Source organism: Podarcis filfolensis (assembly GCF_964270895.1).
Source record: "Podarcis filfolensis genome assembly, chromosome: 2".
Classification (NCBI taxonomy): Eukaryota; Metazoa; Chordata; class Lepidosauria; order Squamata; family Lacertidae; genus Podarcis; species Podarcis filfolensis.
In genome coordinates, this window is record NC_139605.1 from 120,441,589 (window position 1) to 120,460,455 (window position 18,867).

At 45.4% G+C, this 18,867-nt stretch overlaps 2 protein-coding genes across 13 annotated transcripts in view; one reads left to right on the forward strand and one right to left on the reverse strand.

Annotated features, from left to right (window-relative positions):
* The first annotated feature begins 4,606 nt into the window (after positions 1-4,606).
* LOC310756073 (transcription factor Sp5-like) lies at positions 4,607-12,300 on the forward strand. Its single transcript, XM_083599683.1, has 2 exons — positions 4,607-4,700; positions 11,050-12,300. The coding sequence occupies exon 2, from the start codon at positions 11,173-11,175 to the stop codon at positions 11,980-11,982; it is 810 nt and encodes a 269-aa protein (XP_083455809.1). The 5' UTR covers positions 4,607-4,700; positions 11,050-11,172; the 3' UTR covers positions 11,983-12,300.
* A 4,866-nt stretch (positions 12,301-17,166) lies between these two features.
* ARHGEF25 (Rho guanine nucleotide exchange factor 25) overlaps positions 17,167-18,867 on the reverse strand; it is a 70,070-nt gene continuing 68,369 nt past the window's right edge. For all 12 annotated transcript variants that reach the window (XM_083599633.1, XM_083599637.1, XM_083599629.1 and 9 more), the window contains one exon: positions 17,167-17,669. In XM_083599633.1, coding sequence (XP_083455759.1) covers positions 17,559-17,669 — 111 coding nt within the window. In that variant the 3' untranslated portion in view covers positions 17,167-17,558. The remainder of the gene's footprint in view (positions 17,670-18,867) is intronic.

An 18,867-nucleotide genomic window follows, 5' to 3' on the forward strand; every position in this document is an offset into this window, starting at 1 on the left:
CCAATTCATCCCACCCACCAGGCACTGCCTGACCTATTTGTCCTCCCACCATAACATGCCACCTGGATATCCATCCATCTCCGTCTCAAGCCAGCAGATACCGTCTGGCACCATCCTGAGCTGCTCTGTGTCACGATGTCCCCAGATAAGATAGCTGGTGGTGCAGCAACAATTGGCTTATAAGATTGGCACTGGCAGAACAGGATCCAACATTCTTGTCAAAGCTCAAAAAGTTAAATAGGGCAAGGGCAAAATACAGGTACTGTATACTTTTCGGTTGAGAGGTCTGTTGGTTTGAAAGAGGGAGAAATCAACAGAGAGAAGAACTGAGAGCTATGTGCTCCTCCAGTAATAATAATAATAATAATAATAATAATAATAATAATAATAATAATAATTTATTATTTATACCCCGCCCATCTGGCTGGGCCTCCCCAGCCACTCTGGGCGGCTTCCATAAAAACCAAAAATACAATAAAATATCACACATTAAAAAAAAAAAGCGCAGTAGCGCAGGTAATGTCCCTTCAGAGATATTTAACCAAAAAGCAAAGCAGCAAAACAAGCAAACAGTAAGAATAGCAACTGTTTGAAAAGCTTGGGAAAGAAGGATAGGTGATGTTACACCAGGGGTGATGAACCTGTGGCCCTCCAGATGTTTGACTACAACTCCCAGCTTCCCTGACTAATTCTTGGTCACGGTGGCTGGGGCTGATGGGAGTAGGAGTCCAAAAATTTCTGGAGAGTCACAGGATCCCATCCCTGTATTACGTCATGGACCAAGCATGCTGCTTCCTAGGTTTCTCCTTGCCTTTTGCCAAAGTACGGTACCCTGTATCTGCAAAAAGTCTGCCTGTGGCAGTCCTTAGTCGTGCTAGAAACTTAAATAGCTAATTGCCATGGCTTCCTTCTCGGTAAGGGACCTGATAATTTTCTATTAGACATTGTTGCTATTATCACTATTATTATTATTATTATTATTATTATTATTATTATTATTATTATTAACATGGTGCCTTACAGAGTAACATAAACAAGTTCCTGAAGAAGTGTGCATGCACATGAAAGCTCATACCAATAACAAACTTAGTTGGTCTCTAAGGTGCTACTGGAAGGAATTTTTTTATTTTGTTTCGATAAACAAGAAAAAGGCAAGTAGGAAAGAGAAGTCCCAGTCCTAATGAGTTTGTAATCTAGATTTTGAACACTTTGGACTCCCTATATCCCCTTTCTTCCAAAAGTGGAAATGGGGATTGGAGGGTGCCTGGGCCCAAACTGTTCCAGTCTTTGTTATGGTTTTGGTCTGTGTGGGCCACTTGCCTCCCAAACTGCCAGTCCTAGCCAGCTGGAGGCTACTGCTTTCAGACTGCTGTCTTCTACCAATGCTACCTCTTGACGCAGCGGTTCCCAAACTTTTTTCCCGTTGGGCCACACTTTCACAATAAAAATTTGCTCGTGCCACACTGCATTTGTATTGATAAGATTGATAAGACATTGGAAAACAAAAAGAAACAACTCCTAACACTGCCTGATTTAGAGCACAGAACACAGCTACTTTATAATATGAACATGAGACATCCAGAAAGTACCAAACAATGCAGCTACATAAGAACATGAATCCTTGGAGGGCGCAGAGAACATGAATGTAATTATGTCATTATAAGTGAGCCTCTTACGTATGTACCTGAAGTATGTAAGAGGTGTGAGCTTGTTTTTGCCGTGTAATCTCATTTATATCAGGTCTAATTTTGAGACAAACAAACTCTCATTTCCTCACCAACACGAAGAAGCCTTTCTGTTTTCTGATCTTTCATATCTATCAGAGTCGAAAATCCCTGTCCACACCAATACGTTGTGGAGAACTGTAGAAGAATAGCCAATGCTCTTGAAAAGAGGGGGGGATATTGTTTCAGGTTATATATTAAATATAGAGAGAGAGATAGAGAGATAGATAGAGAGATACAGTGGTACCTCGGGTTAAGAACTTAATTCGTTCTGGAGGTCCGTTCTTAACCTGAAACTGTTCTTAACCTGAAGCACCACTTTAGGTAATGGGGCCTCCCGCTGCTGCCGCGCCGCCGGAGCGTGATTTCTGTTCTCATCCTGAAGCAAAGTTCTTAACCCGAGGTACTATTTCTGGGTTAGTGGAGTCTGTAACCTGAAGCATCTGTAACCTGAAGCGTCTGTAACCCGAGGTACCACTCTACTCTACTCTACTCTACTCTACTCTACTCTACTCTACTCTACTGAAATGTGTAAATGTTTCTTTGGTTGTCCTTGAATCTTCCTGCCACTGTGGCCATCCTCTCCTGCCACACCTTTGAGAACCACTGTCTTGAAATCAAGAGGGCAATGCACATCTTCAATTCCTCTGCCAGTTTTTATGGCTTGGGCTGAAGATGGGTTAGGAACATTGGAAGCTGCCTTATTCAAAGTCTGACCATTGGACTACCCATTCAGTATTATCTACACTGGCTGGCAGCAGCTCTCAGGGGCTTTAGGCAGGAGTCTACCACCAATACCTGGAAGTGCCAGAGATGGGAGTTATCAAAACCCCACACATTCTGCAGGGGTGGAATGGAACAGTGGCAAGGGTAGGACGGGTACCACATAAAGCTACCTTCCCTGCTCCTCCCACATTTAGGCCATTACTACTGACTGGCTCAAATTCAGTGGAAAAGGGTTGCAGGATCCTAAACCTGTGGTCTATGGTACTGACCAGGGCTGGCCCAAGACATTTTGACACCTGAGGCAAGCCACAAAATGGCATCCCCCACTGCCGGGGAAGAAGGGGTGAGTGAAGATCTACACCAGGAACAAGGGAAGGATAAAGATCTACACCTGGAACAAAGATGGAAGGGGACCAGCAGTGCCCCCTATTGGCCAAGAGGCCACTGTAGAGGCGACAGGAGTGGCCCCAAAGGAGCACACCGCAGCTGTCGCTGCTGCCGCAACAGCAGCAATGCATTCCCTGGAGGCCAGTTTTGCTGCTCTGTGGATTCTGCTGCCTCACCTTGCCTCATGGGTGGGCAAGTCCTGGTACTCTACAACTTCAGTCCTAAAAAAAGCTCTAGCTCAGGCATGTTCAAAGTCCATTTTGGGGGCCTAATCTGGCCCTGTGGCCGTTTATTTATTGGGGGCCAAATCCTTTAAAAAGCTCAACAACTTCAGTCCTAAAAAAAAGCTCTGGTTGGCATGTTTTGGTCACACATGTTCACTTCATCAAATCTGGCCCTCTTTGAAAAAAAGTTTGGGCGCCCCTGCTCTAGCTAATGCTACGGCCAATGCCAGACAGTTGATGCTGGTCTGGAGAAGATGTCCAAAGCATTTCCTTGACCAGTTTCAATGGAGAGTTTCAGTGACTATTGGCTAATGAACTGGAGGAGATGCTTGAAGATTGGAGGCCTACCATTAAACCCTCACCACCCCTCTTTGCCTTCACCCATTGGGGATGTGATGTGTTCATGCATTCCTCTGTGTAGAAATGTATTCATGGTAAGTTCACTCCGAACAGTCCTGCCCTCCTGCATTCAAGGGTGCCATTTGCCTAAAGTCTTTGTGTGCACATCCAAATATGTTTAGGCTCTTGCATCCTCATTTGTGGAGGGCATGGACTGTATATGCAGGAGTCAAACCAGGTTTAAGCGCACGCACGCATAGGGCTGGTACAAACAGGGCCCCTCAACACTTGAGAGCAGGCATGGCCCCAGCAGAGCTAACCAGATCTTTCCCAATTCCACTTCTTCACTCATTGCTCCTGTTGGGCAATTTGAGACGCTGGGCTTAATGATATTCGCTTCCACACTTTGGATGGTATTGCGTATTCAGTGATGGATCTTGGGCTCTCAAATTTCAGCGGCACCCTGTGCGACGCCAAAATTCAGCAGCCCTCCGCCTTTCGCGCTCTGTTCTAAATCACAGTTGCAGCCTCCCTGTGCACCCAGTGCGACCAAACCCTTCGTGCCAAACCCCTAAATCCGCCTCTGTACATGTTGACTTCACTTGCTTTAAAAATGTGCCAAGGGCAGCGCTGCTGCAGTTTGGGGGCCCTGGACTTCTGCACCTCAGTCCTGCCCTGGGGGCACCCCTGTGCTGATTTCCACAGCGATGGGCACACGGGCCGCCATAACATGCGCAAGCCGCGCTGTACCGAACGCGTAAGTGGTTGCATTTAGGAATCGCGTACCTGCCTCTGGTTTGCCCCTTCTCTCCTCCCCGTCCCGCTCCCCTTGCCCTGCACCTTTAAAGAGATAAAAAGAGAAAGCTCCGCTATCTTGATCGCACCAGCCCAATCAACCCCTTTTTTGCATCCATAACAAGCACCCCAGCGGGGGAGCCCGCCACTTAAAGGAGATCTAGCCAGGCCCCTCTTTGAAATCATTCAATCTATTTTAATGATTGGTTCGCTCCCCGACTTCAAAGGCGCCTCCAATCGCCACTCCTGATAGGCTGAAGGGAAGCCAAAAAAAAAAAAAAAAAGGAAAGGAAAGGAAAGAGGGGGAGGCAGGGGATTGGAGTAGGATCACAGGAGGAAAAAGATGTAGACGGAGGAGAAAAAGAGGAATTTCAGAGCGAGGAGGAAGCGGGCTGTTTTCCCACCTCTATCGGAAGACCATGCGCTCCCTCCATGGATAGTTTCGGGTGACCCCTGATGGAAACTGTCTTTGCAGAACTCGGACATCACACACTCCTCCTTGCAGGTAAGGAGAGTCTGCGAGGGGCGGGGAAGAGTAGCCGCATTGGTTGGCTGGTTGACTGAGTGCAGAAATCCAACAGGTGATGATGCTCTCTGCACAAAGGTGAAGCAGTGGGGAAAGCTTCACCTGTTGATTTTTCTGCCTGACAAGCAGTTGTGAAAGAGCACAAGTGGAATCAGCTAGGAGTGGGAGGAGAAATTGCAGCCTCTTCAGAAATAAATTCCATTAAGATCAGTGAAACTTACTCTCAAAAAAGTGTACAGAGGACTGCACTCTCAAGAGTGGCAATAAAATAAAGAGATTTTAGTATGGAAGAGGTACAGAAGTTTCGTTGTGATTAAAATGCTTGTGGCTCTCCGATTATGATAATGTTGAGACGCTCAAAGGAGCATAACAAGGGGCATGCGGCGGCGGGGGGGAGCAGAAACAAACTAAATAACAACTATAATCTTATTGGTCAGGACTGGTATAGCTCTGATTTGGCATTCTCTTAAAATTTCAAAACAGGGGAGGTGGTAGGTTTATTTGGTTATTATTGGTGTGTAAACTTTGGAATTGCACAGAACTCTTTGCTATGCAGAATGGCAAGGTGGCTCGTTCCTGGAATCTGTGGAATGAAAACTCCCAGGGCTGCAAGGGATCTGAAAAGCACCCAGTCAGACCCTACTGCAGGATCCGCCATGCATTTAACCTCAAGGACTCTTGCTTCCAAAATCACTTAAACTTCCCCTGATCATAAGCTTCTCACACCAAAACCACATTCCCATTTCAAGAAATAGCCTGTCAATCACTCTGAAGGATAAGTGTAGATTCAGAAATGTAGATTCAGAAATCTTACATCAAAATACACTGGTCCTGGGGTGAGGCAACTGAGGATTTAGACAAAACAAACAGGGGGATACTTTACCTTTGGTGATTTTGTTGGGATATTTGGAAGGACAGGGTAGCAGACCACCAGTAAAGCTGGTTTTTACTTTTGTGGTTTCATTTAGGATCTTGGTTCCACAAGAACTGGAAAGGTCAAGCCTCCCTACTATGTGTGAGTGGTTATCAAAAACCTAGAAATTAAAATGGTTAAATTTGATGTATAATGTTTAGTTTAATGGTAGGAAAATAATGTCTTGAATTCAGGCAACATTTTAAAATATTTGCTCAATTTGGGACCCAATGCAGCAATCTTTGGACAGATGATAATCAAAACCATTCCTATTTATTATGATGTATCATAAAACTTGATTGTGTCCCAATATTTGCTTTTATTTTAAAAAAATGTTCTAATGCAGATACTGCTTTATCTGTTTTCTGAGGTCAGAAGGGTATGAACTGTTTATACACAATCTCTACAGTAGACAAAAGAAAACAAGGTGTCTCTCGATAATTTTATTATCACACGTAGCTTAGTACCATGATCTGCTTTCTGTTTTGCTTGCAGAAAGTCCTGGTAGCAAGGATTTGATGGCAAGTGATGGAGAGTTGCTGCCAGTCAAGAGTAGGCAGGAGTAGACCAGCCTCCCCCAACCTGGCACTCTCCAGATGTTGTTGGGACTTCAGCTCCCATCAATGGCAGACAGCACAGTCAATGGTCAGAGGTGATGGGAGGACACCAAGTTGGGAGAGAATACTAGGCTAGATGGGCAAATAGCCTGAGCTCTGTTAGAAGACCTTTTTATGTTCCTGTGAGGGTGGACAGTCAATTTTTTCATGCTTGGATCAAGCTCATTAAACTGTGTGCAGCTAAAGGTCTATTAATAATAATAATAATAATTTATTTCACACTTCTGAGAAAGTGCTTAAATGCATTATCTCAGTTATCTTGACAATAGGCCTGTAAGGCATTATTACGTATATTAATTATTATACTAATAGCATTATATTACCTCCATATTGGAGATGGGGACTGAGATCAAAATATAATGCTTGTCTCAAAAAGCCGCCGGATGCATTCTTAGCAGAAGGAACTTCCTAGTGCCATGCAGCCCAGTATAATGGATGTACCTAATAAAAAAACAAGTTCCTGGTTTTTTTGGGGGGGAGGAGGGGTGTCTGCTCAGGGAAGTAGCCTTTAACTTATTTTGGAGAGGGTGGCACCACCTTTCAATGAATAAATATTGTTTCTGGGAGATAAATTCTGTTTTCTGAGAGCTGCTAGAAGCAGCTTTGGCAGTAGAGGCATGGAACACTTTCCACTTCCAAACTGAAAATGTAAGTTTATTTACAACTGCAGTCCTACAGCACAATCCTATACATGTATACCCAGGAAGGAAGCCCAATTTCCAATATGCATTTGCTCAGGAAAAATCCCTCCATTGGGACTTACTCCCCGGAAAACTGGGACTCAATCCACATACACTGACAGTTGTTTATTCATTTCTGACTTGGTTGCTGCAACTCTGCCTGCTGCTGTTAGGCTCAATATTAAAATCTGCCTGCCTTCTAGGGATAAGCTCCTTTGTTACACTCAATAGTAATAATTGGGTATATTCACTTCTTACATGACTGATACTGTCTTCTTGCATCAAAGTCTTTGAATCCCTGCCAAGACAGATCCAAGTTCTGTGCCATTCTATATCAAACTTTGGCTACCAGCGCTACGAAAAAGGTCCCCCCCACCAGATTAAGATGTGAGACACACTCCACCTAAACATTTGGAAAGATACATGTTTCCTCAATCAGCTTCCAGAACCATGAGTGGGCATCTTCCCCACAACTGCAAAGTAATCCTGTTAATATTCCCTCCTGGAGTTCCCTCAGAAATAAGTCTGCTTGAATTCAATGAAGCTTACTTCATAGTAAGTGTGCATTAGGAATTGTAACATTAATATTGTTTTCAGGGTGTGCCTGTAATTGTCAGATATCTGGGACAAGCAACAGGGGAAGGGTGGGTATTGTGTGGCCCTCCAAACAGCTGGAGGGCACCACTTTGGCGACCCCTGTCTCTAGCTCGCCCTCGGCATTAATTTTTCAGGAGCACCTAGTTGACCACTAGAATGGATCATTGGTTTTGTCCTGCACAGGCAGTTCTTTTGTGCATATAATCTCAACCTTCTGGCAGATGAAGGATCCGGAAACCAAGCCTTTTGAGGAAAGGTTGAAGGAACTGGGTATGTTTAGCCTGGGGAAAAAGCAGATTGAGAGGAGATATGATAGCCATCCTCAAATATCTCAAGGGCTATGTAAAAGAAAATGGAGCAAGCTTGTTTTCTCCTGCTCTGGATGATAGGACTTGAACCAATGGCTTCAAGTTACAAGACAGGAGATTCCAACTGAACATCAGGAAGAACTTTCTGAAGGTAAGAGTTGTTTGGCAGTGGAATGGTCTCCCTTGGCAGGTTGTGGACTCTCCTTCTTTGAGGGCTTTTAAGAAGAGGTTGGGTGGCCATATGTCCTGGATGCTTTATCTGAGATTGCTGCATTGCAGGGGGTTGGACTAGATGACCCTTGGGGTCCCTTCCAATTCTACAATTCTATGATCTTCCATGTGACCATGATATATTTGAAGATGGCTATCATATCTCCTCTCAGTCTCCCCTTTTGGTGCCCAGTGCAGAAAAACCAGCTGACCGCTCTGATCCCTCATGTTGACAAAAAACACAATTTTGAAAAATGGACAGTTTGCTGTTGTTACAGTGGGGCTTTTGTATGTGTGTGAAAGCATCTTAACATTTTTTTGCACAAATGAAATAAACTCAGTCAGGGACACAAGCCCTTTGGTTATCATATGGACAAAATACTGCTTTCGGCTCCTTATGAGTGGGTAGTGCTTCTCCCCAAACCAGTTTTTTTAAAAAGAGAGATCTAGGTCTTCTTTGGATGATCAGCCAAAATACGCTTTAAGAAAGTCCAGCCTTTCTGGATTTGCAGGGCTGTCCCACATTCAGAAGTAGTAGAGAAGTATGCAACCCATGCCTAATCTATGGGGGACTGGGAATTGTATAGCCATGCTACACTAAGGGATCGTGTCCATCACTTTTTTGGAAAATGAATCAGGCGAGCTGTAAACTTGTCAGAGGGAGGGGAAATCACATAAAAAATTTAAAACAAAAACTTCTCCAAAATGCAAAAAGTTCACAGAATTGCGGGATATTATTTTAGAAATGCCTTTTTTCTGTATTTCCCGAACTCCAGTGAATAGAGCAGAGAACAGTTCTGTCTTTTATTATTATTTTTTAAATACATTAATATATATGTATATATGTATGTATCAAAACATGGAAAGAGTTCACAAAATTATATAGTTCACATGGGTAAAGGGGGTTGTGCCATTTAGAGTGTCACCAGCACCTTCTAATAGAAATCTGTAACCCCCATGCAGTGATGGGAGATGAACAGCAGGAATTGGTGCCTGGATGTGGGCAGCAAGACTTCAAAACGTGTTGGCCCTGGTACAGAGAGGTGGGAGGGGTCATTTGGTGCCACTTCAGGTAGAAAACTGTCTTGGGCTAGCACTGTCCAGCTTGCTGAATCATCGGGGAGGAGGGGAGAGATGGGGGGGGTCAGTCTCACGTGCCAGACTAACGTGACTGGCCTTGGGTACTATGTGTCTTGACTTTTGGATGTTGGGAGACGGGTGCCATTTGGTCTTTCAGCTCAGGCAGCAAAATGTCTTCGACCAGCCTTGATCCCCCGCAGCATGGAAGGTAGTTTGAGCACAGCCAGTTTGGAAATTTGAAAGCTTCCAAAAACACAGAGGGAAACAGAAGTCACCTTTTCCTCTCCCTCATTTATATCTGCTCATCTCTTTGCTTTGTGGCTAATTTGCTTTTTAACAGAAAGGGTAATTTAGAGTTGGAGAACCTGCCCTGCATGCAAAAAGTTCCAGGTTCTGTCTCCAGGTATGGCTGGGAAAAGACTCCTGCCCAAAACCCTGGCACGCCACTGCCAGTCAGTGTAGGCAGCACTGAGCTCAATAGACCAAGGGACTGACTGTGCACAAGGCGACTTCATATGCTTCTGTTTAGGAGAGGAAGGAGCTGGGAAGATTATTCTGGCTCCAGATAGTGCAAGTGAAATAGTAACCCTTTGTTCTCATATAAACTTGCAGGGAGGAATGTCTGTGGAGTTATGAAAATTTAACCTGAAACACAGTTGTAAGAATCCGCTGGAAGTAACATTCTGGTAATAATCAGAAGTACTATAGTAGTTGTAAAAATACAAAAATTGCAGATAGCTGTGTTGGTCCAGGAGCAAAAATCCCAAATCTACTGTATAAGGTCTGGTCAAAATACCAAAAAGTCATCAGAAACATTTGGAGTTCTCCAAAACTCTTATTCAGACTGGATATTAGCCAAAATTGGTGGGGGCAATGAGGGAGGGAGGGAGGGGAGGGAGAGCAGGGCATTGTGTTAAAACTCCAAAGAGTGCAGCCTGTGAAATTATTATTATAGCACACAGGAGAAGTTCTGTGGTCATCATTTTCTTCCAAGCTCTGCTAGGAAGTTTTACATTGCAGCTTTTCCTTATGTTTTTTTTGTTTTGTTTTAATTGTATTTTGTATTTTTTTTAATACGTTCTGTACAATTGTTTTTTTCTGTGGGTTTTTCTTTTTTCTTTTTGTAAGACATCCAAAGCATTTTATCAATGCTGTACTTCTTCTCTATTTTGATTGTTTGATTGGCATCCAGCCTGAAGAAGATTCGGGAGAACTCGAAAGCTTGTTCATTTACTTGGTAACATTTTTGGCTGATCCTAAGGAAAGGTACTACTCTAGAATAGCTTTTGTTTGTAGACATATTCCTGTACGAGAGCCAGTACCAAAAGCGAATAGCACACTTATGAACTGGTTGCACTTCTGAAACCAGTCCCCTGCCACCTGTGGTACACGAACATCTGTATTATGTTCTAAGAATATTCCCAGGTGCCTTGCCTTAGTGGTGCATCTGCTCAGTATCTGCTTTGCCCCATGTGGGGAGGTGAGGGTCAGGAATGATTGCCCAGTCACAGTTCCTGTTGTAGCAGCTGCTGAACAAAGCCTGGAGCTTGACAACTCCTTTCTTCTAACAGCTAATGCAAGTAACAATGAAGCTCAATGTCACATAGCACTCCTGAAGCAGTGGAGAGATCTCTCTCTCTCTCTCTCTCTCTCTCTCTCTCTCTCTCTCTCTCTCTCTCTCTGGGGAACCTGTTCCCATACAGATGTTCTTGGAATCCAACTCCCACCAGCTCCAGCCAACATGGCTGGTTCTTTGTTCCCCTTCCCTGCTGTATTGGTTCTAACAGGAACCAAGAGACATTTATAGGAGATGAGGTAGTCTACTTGAGCAGGGTTTCGGGCCCAGAATGATTATGTTTTAGGAATTAGGGATTATTGAAGTCCGTGTTGTTGCTCAGTCCTTTTTCCTTCTCTCTGCTTCAGGGCTGGACCTGCAACTCCCCTCCCGAGGACGCCACTGCCTGCCACCCCACCTTGACTTTTGCAGCAGTGCCCACTGCTCCCCATTTATCAGCAAGCAGTTCAGGAGCTTATGAATCTGTGGGGATGTTCCAACTCTGGAGCAATGAGGTCCCATCAGGCTCACACACAACCATGGCTTTTGGGCTGCCCAAGGTTCCCTACCACGGGCAAGGGCCAGCGAGCAGTGGCTCTGCCCATGAACTGCCCCTGACTCCGCCAGCTGAGCCCACCTACTCCTTTGAGCTGTCGCCTGTCAAGATGCTGGCACCCACAATGCCACACTCTTATGCCTTCCCAGAGGCCCAGGACTTCTCTAGCTTTTTGCAAGGGCCCCGGCCTTTGGGCCCAGCTCCTCCTCCAGGAACCACCTCCACGGATGATGGCCCTTGGTGGAGCCTGCAGCAACCAGGCAACTTCTCTCTGGGCCGGCCGCTGGTCCTAAGCCCCCAGCCCCCTCTTGCTGCTCTCCTGCAGGGCACTCCCAAGGGGCTCCTGGGTACCACTCGCCGCTGCCGCCGCTGCAAGTGCCCCAACTGCCAGGCAGTGAATGGAGCCAGCGAGGAGCCAGGCAGAAAGAAGCAACACATCTGCCACCTGCCAGGCTGTGGCAAGGTCTATGGCAAAACGTCCCACCTGAAGGCCCACCTCCGCTGGCACGCGGGCGAACGCCCCTTCATCTGCTCCTGGCTCTACTGTGGGAAAAGCTTCACCCGCTCGGATGAGCTGCAGAGGCACCTTCGGACGCACACAGGCGAGAAGCGCTTCGGCTGCCAGCTGTGCCCCAAGAGGTTTATGCGGAGCGACCACCTAGCAAAGCATGTCAAGACCCACCAAGGAAAGCGAATGCGGGGCATGGCCATGGTGGCGGCAGCAGTGGGCATCAAGCAGGAGTGATGCTGAGGGGATGGAGGGGGCAGAAATGGAGCCCAAAGGGTGGAGGTGGGTTCAAGGAAGCAATGAGAAGACTGAGGTGCTCCTGAGCTAATTTCACTCCCTGTCCCAGTCAGCGGCACTGCCAGCCTATTCACCTCCTGAGTCAGTCCCCCCGCCCAAAGGATCACAGGAACTGTAGTTTGGTGAGATGCTGTGGATTCTTGGGCCCTGACATTCCATTGGAAAAGGGAGTTAAATCAATTTAAACCAGAAGCGTTGAAATGCACTGCCACTTGCTTAGAATCCCCTCTTCAAATGCATGCATTGAAATGCTGGAGAAAGCCTACCTGCCCAAGTGAATGCAGACTCCTATCTCCATGCCGTTACTGACGAGGGGGTTGAACTCAATTCAGCATGCTTGTTCTATGCAAGCCACATACCAGCACAGGTGGACACAGTTCATCCAGAAGCAGTAGTCTTTGACCAGCCTTGATCCCCATATCACCTTCTCTCACCACCAAATGCATATTATTCACAGCACAGCACTGTGGGGAATATCCCCTGTGTCTATAAACACTTGATATTGGTCCATGGGAATTTGAAATATTTCCCCATCTTTGTGTTGGCCTCTCTGCTACAAACCAGATGCTTGCTTCAAAACATGCAATGCTGGTATCTGGGACCTTGAATGGTTTTTGCAGTCCTCTTTCCATACCACACGGTTCCCATGCTTTGCTTTTCACTACAAGGTGTAGTTCATGCACACAGTTGAGGTATAGCTGTTCCTGGACTGTGCACTTTGGACAGCAGGGGGGATTTTCATGACTCGATGTTCTCCCTCACCCCATATGATGATTATATATAATATCCTGCTTTGTAAACTGACATTCAATCACATTTCCTCATTTCAGAGAAAATGGGAAAGTCTGGTTTAAACAACCAAGATCCCCAGTGTGCACAGGGTGGAGGGGAATGAGCGGGGGGGGGGGCGGCAGAACCTGATGCTGGTTCCTGACTTTATTAATCATGATAGATGCAGTTGGGTGAAGTTCTAGAAAGGCTAGAGTGTGTGGGAAGGACAAGGTGGTGGGGAGGTGGGCACTGTGTGTCTGCACTGAGGCTAATGCGGCACTCCTGGCGGTTCCTTTGCACAGCACCAACCTTCACACACTGCCTTTCCCCTCCCCCTCTCCCTCCCTGTAAAGAGCAGCAAAGCCACTACTAGGAAGCCAGGTAAGTGCATCCACCCCACCCGACTCTGCTACTGCACACCCATGTAAAAATGCATGCATATACAAGCTCCCTCCCAGTAGCAAAGTGGCAGATTCAGAAGTGCAGGCTCCCTTCATAACAGTCTTAGCTGTGCCTCCTCAACATCTGTGCCCCCTTCTAAGATAAAGCAATGACCTCATAATTATACTATACAACAGTGTGTTCCCAAACTTGGGTCTCCAGCTCTTTTTGGACTACAACTCCCATCATCCCTAGCTAGCAGGCCCAGTGGTCTGGGATCATGGGAACTGTAGTCCAAAAGCAGCTGGAGACCCAAGTTTGGGAAACACTGCTATAAAACAATAATAGGGATGCATTGCGATGATGGATGCAGATCTCCATGTGTTGCCCTTCAGCTAGACTTGCTATTTTCTGTGCCCATACATGCGTAAATGATTTGGAGAGCTCAAATATCTTATTTCAGGGTGACTTAAATTGTGTCTTCTGTGAAGTTCCATTGTATGTGGCAGAACTTGCACACCACTCTCTGGAAACTGAAGTGGCCACTGCCAGCCTGTGTCGGGGAAAGAGGTGTGTGGGCTTGGCGGCAGCAACACTACTAACAGGCTGAAGGCAGGGGCAGGATCCCAGCTCCTACCTGATCTTCACTGCAGAAGGCCTCACTCCAGAGGGCAGTCGCTGCAGACCTCCCATGCGCTCTCCTCTGGTTTCACACGGCACTCCTGCTTCCGGGGCACAGCAGGTCAACGTCGCCCTCCTGAGCGCACATGTGTCCCCCCCAAAACCCCCCCAAACCCAGACATTTCCTGTTAAATGTAAAAGTCTGCCAATGGGCATGTTGGCCCCCCAAAAGAGGACATGTCCAGGAAATCCCAGACATATGGCAACCCTAGGGTTACAGGGTTGGGCATCCCCATCCCTTACTCATAACCTGGTCTTTTGCTTCCTTTCCTTTTTTGCTGTTCTAACCAAAACATCATATCCTGATGTGAATCTTGTTTCTCCTGGATGCCACACAGGAGGCACCAAAGCCTAAAATTATGAAGCCAGCAAATGCCACCGTAAACACAATCCCATCACATGTATTCTGCCTGGACCCATTCACATGTAAAGCAAGGGGTGAGGGGCGTCTGCCTCAGGCAGCTAAATTTGAATGTCATAAAAAGGTAGCAAATGTTCAACTCTTTAATATAATTAATGAATTTTAACCCCCAGGGAGAGGAGCTTGTGGAATTTTCTGCCTCGGGTGACAAAACAACTTGGTCAGACTTGCCACTAGACACCTCTTGACATTAAGGGAGGCGCACTGGTTGCTACTCTGCCTCAGGTGGCAAAATGTTTTGGGCTGGACACAGGTGAGGGTGGGGACTATGCTTCAACACAAAATGGAAGCACAATCTCCTCCCCCCCCCATCATTTTCCTTTCCTCCTTTCAAGCAGTTTCCTCTCAGCCAGCGCCTGACACCTGAAGGGAACCAGGCAGGTGGGAAACGAATTAAGGCTACAGAGGTGGGCTCCCTCCTCCACCCAATGCTGGTGTAAGGAGTATTTCTGATTTTCCTGCTCTGAATTTTCTCCGCCTTTCTACGTCAACAGCACAAACACATGTTCAACATACGCACGGTTTCCCCACCTATCTAGTTTGGCCTCAAGAGAAAACAAAGATAATGAAAAAGACTACAGGGTGACATTTTGTTTCTTCCTAGAGCCAAAAGGAAGACAGGAAGACCCACACATTAATCCTTTAATGCAGGTGCTCTCTGCAACATTACAGAGAGAGGCATCATGTTGCCTGAGGTGAAGTCAGTGGGCAGTACACCATGCCTTCCTCAGCCCCCATTTTGCCTCTCTGTAACATCTTATAAGGGACGTCTACCAGAGTGCATGTGGGTGCCATGTTTTTAAATACCCCTCCAGTTTTTAAAAACATCCTTTTAAAAGTAAACAAGCACACCTAGGGGTAGCAGTAATGCTAATTTTTCCTGCCTAAAGTGCTACGTTGCTACTTGCAGGTAGTACTTTAAACAAGGAACATTCAAAAACATGTTCAGCCAGATGTGGTAGTACATGCTAAAACCACCACCTCACCCTAGCACACTTTTGAGTATTTTTCTCATGGCAGAGCTTTTGACCTCTCATTATTTGCGTAGGGCTGTGCAAAATAAGCCAATCAGCCATTGTAGCCAAGGAAGGTTCTACTTTCCAAGTGCAGGAAAGAAGTGCAAAACTGCTTAATTGAAAATAGCTTTTTGTGTTTCTTGCTGCAGACTTCACAGGCAGGTCTGTAACACCATCAGCATCATCTGAGCAGATCCTCCTTTGTTAAAATAGGCCGAGCTGCCTTTGATGTGTAAAAGAGCCGAGCTTCATTCATTTGCATCTCTGCACTTCTGACTCTTGTTAAAAAGAAGGGAGTTGATGGAAGAAGCCATTCTTCCTGACCCTTTCCTCTGTCAGGTAAAGCCAAATCCTATTAACAGGCATCAGCACAATGGGATTGCCCAGATTTGGGAGTCTTTCTTGATGTCTGTTCTGATGTTAATGGGAGATAACAGAGAAGTCCCTTAGCAGGATCATCCCAAAACATTTTTCTGCTTGAAGTAGAGCAGCCAGCGGTGTCAAAACCGTCAACTGCCTCTCCTTCAGAATGAAAATGCAAAACCAATAAATGAAGTACTGTGGTAACAAAACATGCTGACTTGCCTTGTGAGCCCAAATCAGGTTCCAGTGAGGGGCAAAAATGGACTGGAATGGCAAAAGGGTATTTGGAATCAAGCTAGTAACCTGATTCTGGATGTCAGATATATTTGTAGGCAGCGCTGTGTGTCTTTTCTGGGCTTTCCTATACTCCACACAAGTTGCCATCCCACAAACATTCTTAAAGGTGTTTAGTCCTTTTGGTTTCAGAGTATAACTTGAGAACCTGGGGGCAGTGTCTGCTGAAACTGAAGGAACCACAGGGAGGCTTTTGGCTTGGATCGAGCTTCTGCCCCTAGATCTGGTCTTTTACCCTGTCTCAAACAACTTGTGGAGAAAGTGTTGCTTGGGGGTACAAGCACCAAATAATGGTCCCTGGTTATTACCACAGTGTTTGTGCATGCAGAAGAGAAGACTTGCCTACTTGCCTACTTCATCTGCACTGATGCACATGCATGTATAAACACACACACACTACTTCCTAATATTTTTCCTTAACACCACATTTGCCCATGAGAATTGATCTTCACCTTCAAATGTGCTTCCTTCTCTTGCACTTTGTGAATTATCTGGGATAGGTTAAATATAATTATAATAATAATAATGCCAAGGCTGCACGCAGCCAAACACATGTACCACACAATACAGATTCGTATTTTCAGAAGTTGGGCAAAAATGTACAAATGGCAAAATTTAAGTCATCAACTGTGAACAGCAAACACAAGCTTAAAGTAGCTGGACTATTCCACAGTAAACATGAAGCAGCAATTGGGAAAGGGTGTCTGCTTCTGTGTTTAACCAACCAACCAGCCATTTAAAATGTACCTGCAACGTTCACAACTTGGCAGTATCACATATGTATCTTGTCACTTATTGTGAGTTCAAAAGTAAACTTTGAACTGGGTCTAACTTCCTTAGGCTAGCCCGTTCTTTCAAAAAACAAGAGTGGGGGAAAACTCTCTTGGGCAAGATTCTAAAACTGCTAATAAAGGTGGTTCCTTTCTCCGTGTGTCAGAGGCTAAGGGCCATTTTTCATTTCTAATTACAGATATATGTGTATGTAGATGCATGTGTGTACACACACTCTCTCTCTGTATATCTCTTCAGTGCTAGGAGGGGAAGCAGTGTAAAGGAAGATGTTGTGAAACTGGCCAACAAGGTTTGCCCTAAATAAAGTGCAAGGCCAAGAGAAGGGGATCTAGCACATGGTGCACAAGTTACTTATGGAAGAGCCTGCAAGAAGACAGAGGTGTCCTGGAGCAATTTGTCTCCTTGTTTGTTTTAACTAAAATCTTTATTATTACAACAAACAAAATAAAATTCTCAATTCACACAATCCAACTCCCTCGTCCAAGTGCCCCGACCTGAAGCCCATACAGCCCCACAGCATGCATATACAGGGGTCTGGAGAAAAGGGAAGGGCCACCAGCGGCACTCTCTGGTCCCAGTGTGGGGGTTCTGTGCCCCGTTCATAGGATGGGGGGTGTCTGGGCAAACAGAGCAGGACCAGAGGGCAGCAAGAGTTTGCACCATGCTGCTGCTGTCTCTCTCTTTCCCTTGGAGACAGCAGAAGGAGGGAGGGTAGGAGGAGAAGAGGGAAGAGCTAGTTAGATCAGTCAAAGCCCCCACCCCACTGGTCTGACAGGGGCTTTCCCACAGTCCAAGAGTCACAGCTCATCCTCATCAAGTTGGGCAAGTTGAGCACAGCCTTGAGGGAAACTGATTTCCGGGACTTCAGGATCAGGGAGCAGCGGCCTGGCGTCATCATCACTTGGGGCCTGTCAGGGACAGAGGAACAATGAAAACTCTGGAAAGGTTCCTGAGACGTATTTTGCAAGACTCCCACCGCAGAGCTCCTGCCACTGCACACCCACTGGCTTTATCTTATCAACAGGTAAGACAGTGTAATACTTTGGTTCAATATATCTACTACGGGGTAATCCAATTCTGTGCTGCGAAAAGCTGCTTTCTGCATTCTGTATAAATTATGCAAATTAATCATCTTAAGTACTGCCTTGCTGGATCAGGCCAAGGTGCATCAAATCCAACATTCTGTGTCTCAGCAGCAGCCAACATGATGCCTCTTTGAAACACGCAAGGCAGGGAATGAAGGTGATGACTTTTCCTGTTGTTGCCAACACTTAGATCTAGTGTTCAGAGATATTCTGGTATTCTGCCTCTGTCCACAGTGTGGGGTTTGCAGCCAAATCACAAATGCATGTTTTGCTAGACAAGACAGAGCTAGTACACAAAGAGTGCACTTAAATTTCCTAGAGAGGACCCTCTGTGTGCTTACCTTCCTTGCCTCCTCTGGCTGGAATTCTGTAACCACGGAGATAATCTTTTATACTTCATCCTGTCTCTGAGAAGACTCTCTTTCTACCATGTTCAAATGTGTATCTGGGAGGTCCAGACAGATGCAGCCTATAGAAGCCAACTTTTGTATTTTGTACCTGATATGTTTTATTACCTGTATTGTATCTGCTGCCTGCATTGAAATGTAATTGTTTATCTTTTTCATTCTCTGCAGCAGAGTTGAAGAAGGGGAGGTCAGCAAACCTCAAATAAAAGGGACAAAAAGCTGTAATTGCCCAATTCCTAAACTTTAGTAAACTGCAAAAATGTATGCAGTACGTGTTTTACTTTGCTAAATGGCTTGACAGCCCACTTTTTGTATGTTATGTCTCCCACATATGTGGAATACAAAATTTAACTTTTAATCTACAGATTTAATCCTCAATTCATCTCCTACATCAGTGATTTTCAGCCTTTTTTTTCTTTGGATCGCACTTTCAGAATAGAAATTTTCTTGCACCACACCATTTTTTTTATTGATAAGAAATGCATTGGGACAGCGATTCTAGATCACAACTATGATTGTTCTCAGTATCACTTTATGCTCTTGCTCTCATTTTGGAAATATATCTATCCACATATTGCAAAAAAAATTTTTTTGATACTATGCTATAATGAAAT

What these genes read in the sequence shown, in the direction of transcription:
- LOC310756073 (XM_083599683.1), top strand. Translation starts at nt 11,173, where the DNA reads ATGTTCCAACTCTGGAGCAATGAGGTCCCATCAGGCTCACACACAACC.